The 8,216-nt window shown below is 37.0% G+C and overlaps 1 protein-coding gene across 1 annotated transcript; it reads left to right on the top strand.

The window, feature by feature from the left end:
- Positions 1-348: 348 nt before the first annotated feature.
- On the top strand, positions 349-7,829 carry LOC116305463 (uncharacterized). The gene is made up of 5 exons (XM_031715375.2): positions 349-435; positions 1,499-2,314; positions 3,734-4,700; positions 6,007-6,176; positions 6,646-7,829. Exons 2-5 carry the CDS (start codon positions 1,511-1,513, stop codon positions 6,676-6,678), a joined length of 1,974 nt encoding a protein of 657 aa, XP_031571235.2. The 5' UTR covers positions 349-435; positions 1,499-1,510; the 3' UTR covers positions 6,679-7,829.
- Positions 7,830-8,216: the final 387 nt, after the last annotated feature.

Below are 8,216 nucleotides of genomic sequence, written 5' to 3'. Positions count from 1 at the left end.
ACAAAGCGTTTCAGTGATAAAACGAGGTGCGTCGTTTTTGGGGCCTGAAACACGTTGGATTCAAGGATCAGCTAAGGATTCTTGATAGCACGTAAACGGTAATAAGCGTTGTCAGATGAATCAATTCTTGTCCTTCAATTCCTCTCTTTCTTTGGGACATTCCTCTTTTTGACCCTCTGAATTGCGTTATAGGGTATAAATAAAGGATCTAAACCCTTGAAGTTCGATTTTTCACCAATTTTATTTGGCGCACGAATAATATAATGTGGGGTTCCTGTGTTGTGAGTATTTTCACACCTGTAGAGCGTGCAATGACCCATGAGTCAAGGGAGTCGCGGGAATCTTTGTGGTCCATGTGACTGAACCAGCTCTTGTCGCTCTAGAGTGAATTCACATTTGAAAGCTTAAATACTAGTAAATACTACCAAAATCAAGGTAAGTTTGGTCAATTCAGTTGTGTTCTTGTTAGGTATAGTATTTTTGATTCAAGAATGTGTGCGCTTTTCGGTTCTAATGCTAAAAAAGACGAAGATGTTTGCTGTAGACACCGCGGTGACTTCGTGTTGTTGTATTAAGATTGCGCACTTTAAGCTTATAAAGGCCGCTATTGTCTTTAAAATTCCGAGATTACTTCGTATTCTTCTAGTTAAGTGTTCATTTTGATAATATCAATGAATAGAATATAGAATATATACGGTTTTCTAGTTCACTTTGATCCTAATTTCATGTAGCCTATCCGCAAATCTCCGACTTAAAATTAAGAGGTGTGAGTTTGACTGTCTCGATTATGCTAAACTTAAAATTATTCCTTTAAAATACATAAGATACCGACAAAGAACGCTTCTTCTTGAAATTGCCGTCTATTATGGTGGGTTTATCGTAATTACAAAAGTAAAAATAATGAAAAATATAAGGTAAACAATAGTGTCGCAAAATGAATGAAGCCACTGTTGCTAATAGATTAGAAATATGTCAAGTTTATAAGCTTACTTTTGCAATATAACAATGGGTTTTTCAAGAAAAATAATTCTTAACTAAAAACGGTTAGCACGAATGATTCTCCGTGGGAAGATTGACTATTTTCTTAGTTGATTTTCAACAATTTTTGGCAGAATCTTTTAGACATATTGAGCCATGTGTTGAACCATGCCTCTGTGATCTAGATCTTGTAAACACGAAATTTACGAAGAAAATTCCGGATCTGACGCAGGCTACGAAAATTGCGCTCCCTGCAAGATTAAAGCGATTCTGTAATTAATGTGTAAGTATGTAACCTGATGTGAGACAAAAGAAAGGTTTTCAAGTAGTATGAGACTTGCAGCTGATTTTGTTTGACTTTACCCTTCAATAACTTTGGTTTCAAAGGTCCATACTATTCCAGGAATTCCTACAAAACCTCTGGAATTTAAAAAATGGTCTTTTTCATTACAATGGACAAACTCTCATTCCTGGAATTGGTTTCCTGGAATTTTATGCATATTGTTTTCTGATTGCTTAGGTGCTGACAATCATGGTTTTATCCAGCGAGATTCAGATTAGAAGATCTTGTGCCTATAAGCCATTAAGAAAACCTTCAGCGCCTATCAGTAAAACATCAAACAGAGCCAACTTCTCTGAAGAACTGGTTCGTGGATTTGAGAGCAAGATCCTCCTCTTGGATGAGGATTGCTTTAAAACAGCAGGAGACGCCATAGAGAAAGAAATATTGTCATCATTAAATGAAGGGACTCTAACTACCATTACATGTCTGCAACTATTCCTGGACACTGCCTGGAAAGACAGAAACAGAACTCCTATAATTGCTGAGATTTTCCACAATATTGCTCAAGATCATGATGATGAATCTACAACAGGCTTGACAGTACTGCTTGAAAAGAGCTGTAATGATCTTTTGAATATTTTGACATGTCTTGGAAAGCCAGAGGTCAACGATATCCATATTGTTACCTTACTTTCCAATTTGTACCGGCTTGAAACCCTACCTGAAGAACACCGAGAAGGAGTTGAAAGCTTCCTTGTAGATATTGCCAAGGCATTCTGGCCTTACTTTGTGCCACAGAAGCGTGAAGTTTGGGACAACGAATTAGTGTCAGATGCCATTTGTGATGTCTTCCACACAGTAGGCAAGGTCCTTGAGATAAAGTGCCCAGTCAATATGGAGCGAACATTCAATAAGATTACAACCATGCTATTCTCAGCGAACGTCATCTCTGAATACACCAGATTAAGACTTCTAGAAGTGAAGGAGAACAGAGCTACAGGATGGATTTTGCCAGATTCTGCAAGAGATTATTACAAAGCTGCATTCTTAAAAGTAAGTTTCAGTGCTTAGTAATGTACTTTACATTAAACCTTCAAGTTTCATTGATATCCTTGAACTGCCTCTTTGCTTATCAAAGTTAGGGCATGGCTAGCTTGCATATAAAATTCATGATAGTATAGCTAATGTGCATGAGCTGGGTAATCCACGACCGGCAGAACGACGCCTGGGAGTGGATGAACAAATAATGAATGGTGAGATAAAACAAAGAACGCAGCTCACATGTAGAACAATACACATTGTTCACCATAATCCATGCCTTCTTTGTTTTTGTTATTTTGTTCAATCCCAAGCTTTGTTCTACCAGTGGACACCAACCCCATGAGCATGAATCTCTATCACAAAGCATGATTGGAAACTAAGTACTTATGCTTTTTGCCTCTTAATATTCATCTGATAATTTTTCTTTTGATTTTTTCTACTATGTAAGTATGTCAACAGACAAAAAGAACAGTAATTTTTTTGTCATTGTTTGATTTCCATTTTTGCATTACTGGTTTGTAAGAGTGCTTTGTGAGCTTTGATGCACATTGTCTATTTAGCTTGTTAGCCTTGAAACAAAGAATTAATAAGAGCTTAAGAAGACAGGATGCAAGTTTAGTTAAAATTTAATTACAGCAAGTGTTGTGCTTTCATCCATGATCTATCCACTTCAAAGACAACTCCCCATTTGTCAAGCTAAAACTCTTATACATGCATTTAGTTTTCATTTGAGTGCAACTTCTGATGATCCCCATATGTCTGTATAACATAGCACTTCATTACAGTGACAGGGACTGTGATAAATCGTGGGAAAAACCATAACACCCTGAAGATTTACATGGCATAATTGCTCACCATGTCTTAAAACTCCTTAGTATAAGTACACAGGTGATTATTGAAAATCTCACGTGCTGATTGGTTGAGAAACTCAGATCATCACACGATAATTACCTCGAACGATAATCCAAAATGGTGGCCAGCCACTATGTTGCTGGTACCGGGGAAAAATGTGTCTTCTTTTATTTTTTTTTAGAAAGAATCACCTGTGTATTTATACTAAAGCAATTATTCACCTCAGGATCAGTGAATATCGGGAATAATAACCTCAACTTCGTTTCGGTTATTATTCCCAGATATTCACTTCACCTACGGCGAATAATTGTTAATTATAATAATAACTAGTCATACTTATTAATAACATAACTTGAGACCTAGTGTTTGTTCTTAAAAAAAGGAATCTGAATGTGCAAATGAAGTAATAAAGTTGAGAAAGGGTGTTTTAAAAGTGAGGAAATGCATTCAAAGTTAATTGATCATCTAGAAATATTGAAATATTTCTAGGTGCCCATGATTTTTCGATTTGCACTGTAATACAGAGTGTATAGTTTTATATTTTTCAACACCTAATCATTCTTGTATATATATCATCAGCTTCCCAGAAACAGACACAACTCCTCTCCAAGGCCAGCTTCACCCAGCTCACCAAGTTCTAGTGTTGAGGATGTATTTATTACCAGTGCTGAGAATTCCCCACCTACAACGCCGACAACAGAAACCAAAAGGGAATTCCTGAAACACGATAAATATGAGGTAACTGTCTGTGGAAACTGGACCACAGTATCTGAAAAACCCCGCCACCCTTTTGTCATTCGCATTAAACCCAAACCTTTACCTGAACAAAACAATAATATAACTTCTGTGACTAATAACTCCACTGCACGAATAAACTCAAATCCTACCAGCAAACAACCTGAAGATGAGAAATTACAGAATATCTCAGAGCAGGAATGTACAGATCATTTGGAAATAGGTAAGGTTTCAACTCCTAAAATCAAAGGGTTCCAGGACCAAAGCTGTGGCTTTGGATCTCCAAATGGCTCTGATAATTCTAACTTACAAGCTGGTAAAGATTTTCAGGAGGGCAGAAAATCCTATGAAAACTGGAGTGAGTCTCATTCACCAAGCTTTACAGAGTCACCGTTCAATAGACATAATTCCTTTGACAATGAAAGCTCAAGCATTCGGCAGAGACTTTCATCAACAGGAGAGATGAATCATCAGAGGAGATCACCATTTAACAGAAATGGAGGACTTCATAGATCACATTCCGAGAGTAGCACTGGTGAAGCATCTTACTTTAGACAGGGGCAGAGCCCAAATGGGTGTGACTCAACTGGTTTTGGACATCCTGATGGTGAAAGGCTCCACTCCTGGAGACCTAACTATCACAGGCAGACTAGTAATGACAGCATTGGTGAGTCATCTTACTCTAGACATGGGCTGAGCCCAAATGGGTGTGAGTCAACTGGTTTTGGACATCCTGATGGTAGCAGATTCAGTTCTTGGACACCCAACTATCAGAGGCAGACAAGTTATAATAGATGGAGGAGCAATCTAGGTAAGTCCTTGAGAGTCTTTCTGCTATTAAACTGTTTAAATATACATAGTTTTTTTAACCGTTTTTTAAAGATGTGTTTACAGTGCAACGTTGCAAAAGTATGACCACATTCAATATTTTTGAATGCTTCTATGCACTGGCTTTTTGCTACCAACCAAGCATGCTTTATTTTGTAAAACCAGCCAGCTTAGCATTGAAATGAAATATCTAACATTATATAGACCTCCTTGGGTCTGGAGCATGATGTTTTCCCATTTCAGACACATGTCACTCCCTTGAGAATAATATCCTTTGTTTGAGTTGTATCAATATTCATGTGTCTTCTCATGTGCAACCGAGTGCAAACTTTAAACAAAGTAATGATACTCTAGGGAATGACACGTGGTCTGAAATTGGAAACATTATGTAAGAGCTGAAGAGGTCTATTAAAGCCCATGCATATAAGTATGGGAATACATTAAATGTGGTCATACCTTTGCTTGTTGCGCTGTAAGAGGAACTGGTAGGTAGTAATCCCTGGTTATGCACTGGTCCTTGTATCTTAAACATTGATCATAATATATAAAATAACAAATAGATCAATAAACTATCCTTGTTTTACAAAGGTAGCACTTACTAGCCAGTGACTTACAAAACTGCTGCCCTCCTTTCATCATCAATCTGGAATTTAGAATTCAATTTTTTGCAGAATGAATATATAATACTGATGCATAAATACTAATTAATAAAGCAGTGGGAGGTTCTGAACAAGAACATCAATGAGGTCTGTTGAGGAGCTTGTATTCTTCCACTACCTTTAGTTTATCCTCAGTCTGTTTGATTATGCAACGCAGATTGTTTACCTTCTGCAAGTGCACCAAAACTTTGGTGTTAAGAAATTAGAAATGCTACTTTCTTTGTTGCAAATGTAGTTATTTGGTAAAGTGCATGCTATATATCCATGAGAAAGTTGACTAACAAAATTGTACAAATCAGGCCAAAGTTTTGTGGGTCTCTTTTTTATAGTAGTAATAAATTATGCCCTTGGCGGGAATCGAACCCACGTCTTCGGTATTCCAGTCCGATGTGTTAGGACCAAGCACGCTGGTATTGCAACCAGAATATGAAATTTAGGGTACTCGTGAGGATCCCAGAGCGATATTTTTTCTCTATAGGTAAGTTGAACACCGTAAATATGTACGCAAAGAATAGACATAGTATAGTAGTAATAAATTATACGTTGTGGTCTATTTTTTACTGAACTTACTAGACCTTATTAATTTGTGCACTTGTCAAATATACTAACATTATTTTTTTCTGGTTTTAGAATTTCCTGTAAAGGAAGTCCTTGAAGGAGAAGACATTGACACCAGTTCTCGGTTATATCTTTTGAGCTTTGCTACAAGACCAGCAGCATTAGAAAGACCTGCTGATTTGACTTTAACTCCTGAAGTAGAAGTTGAAAAAGAGTGGTTGAAATGTTTGATATTGGATGAGGTAAAGGCCAGATAAATGTATTAACTTTATGTTGAAAATATGAATTGAATTAGAGTAGTGGAAGACAAATTTGATCCATCAACCTGCCAATGCATTCATCCATTCATTCATTCATTCATTTAGTCACCCATCCATTTGTCCACCCATGCAGTTGTTCGCTCATTCTTCTCATCCATCCAACCATCCATCCGATCCACTCATTCACCATTTCATCCATCCATTTGTCCACCCATCCAGCTGTTCGCTCATTCTTCTCATCCATCCAACCATTCCATCCATCTATTTATCCCATCCTTGCATTTGTTCATCCACTTATACTTCCATCCATTTATCCATACATCTATCCATATTTGATCAATCATTAATCCATCCATTCACCTATTTGTTCAAATTTTGTTTTAATCCACCTCCCTCCCCCCCCCAATCTGTGTTAATATTTGATTTTTAAAAAATTGATTGTATTTTTAAGCCAAATACTGTACTGGATCGCTTTGGTCAGTAGTTATCGCTTGGAATTTTTCAAGAAATATTTCACCATGGTAGCAGGAAACATATTAAACTGTGGTGGAGATGGAAATCTTTTGAAAAGCTCTAAAGATCCCAGCATCCATCAGTTGTAGTTCTTCAAGAAATGGATCAAGAGTGAAGGTCCAAACATCATTATTAAAAATGAAACTGCTGTATAGATGGAAATATTTAAGAACCTCTAAAGATCCCAGCATCCATTATTTGGTGTTCTTCAAACAACAATAATGGAGGTCAACAGTTGAGGTCGAAAGCATTATAAAAATGAAACTGCTGTAGAGATGGAATTATTTAGGGAACCTCCAAATATCCCAGTTCATTCAAAAACTTATGCTGCAGCCAATATGTAGGAACCCTAAAAGGTTCCACACTTTTCATCTCCTGGAATTGGTCAAGAAATGGCTCCATTTTTCTAGAAGACAGATGCCAAACAAGCATCATGTTGTGGTTTTGGGAGATCTAAAAGTTTAACAAGCCCACTAATGCATGCTATGTGCATAGATTACGTTCCTTATTTAAATAATTTACTTAATGGATAAGGACTTGCATTGTATTTTCCATTGTAATTTCCACTTTTAGCGTTTTGTTCAGTTAATTATGTTTACAGATATATACAGACACTGCTATATTACCGACACCTCTATATTACGGACAGATATTTAGGTCCCGTCAAGACCATCATACGTTCTTTGTTTCATAGATCCGACCCTATATTAAGGACACCTCTAAATTAATGACACTTCTATATTAAGGACACCTCTCTATGTACACCTCTCTATGTGAGGACACCTCTATGTAAGGACACCTCTATATTAAGGAGGCCTCTATATGTAAGGACACCTCTCTATATAAGGACACCTCTCTATTTAGGACACCCCTATATAAAGAATACCTTTCTATTATGGACTTTTTTTTCTGGCCCTTTAGTGTCCGTATTATAGAAGTTCCACTTCATACAGACGAAGTTAGTATTCGTGATTCGTCGGAATTAAAGTACAGTTGTAAACATTTTTACATATTCTTTAAGTTTCCTTGTTATGCACTTGTATTCAACACACCAATGCAGTCCAAACTAGTATGAGTTAATCTTTTACCATATCAACTGTAAACAATAATGGGGGGGAAAAAAAAGAAAATTCAGAATGTTTTATTTACAAAAATAAAAAGTTTAAAAGAAAGTGAAAATATATTCTTTATGAAAGTAGTATCGAACCTCGCAAAGTCGAAAATGACATCCAGATGTGGCAGTTCGTTAGTAATAGGCCTATTCGATAACCGCGTGATCTCATTATAATCTAGTTATATTTTTAAAATGCAGTAGTGACTGCACAGTTTTCGGAGCCAGAGCGCGGACTCGTTGCTAAAACAAACTAACTTGTCATCGCTAATCACCATCGCTAAGTACAGCAGTGGCGCAGCTCAAAGGGGTCGAACTCAAAGCATGTGAAGGCGCCTCTGGCAGCCCCTGTACAGTCCATGTATGACCCCGAAGCACAGCTCTAAAGTCGTGTATGA

This window comes from Actinia tenebrosa, unplaced genomic scaffold, assembly GCF_029948245.1.
Source record: "Actinia tenebrosa isolate PJP-AT-01 unplaced genomic scaffold, QUT_ActTen_1.0 PGA_scaffold2__45_contigs__length_23673736, whole genome shotgun sequence".
Lineage (NCBI taxonomy): Eukaryota > Metazoa > Cnidaria > Anthozoa > Actiniaria > Actiniidae > Actinia > Actinia tenebrosa.
The sequence above is the reverse complement of the archived record's forward strand: the minus strand, read 5'-3'. Positions and strand labels throughout refer to the sequence as shown.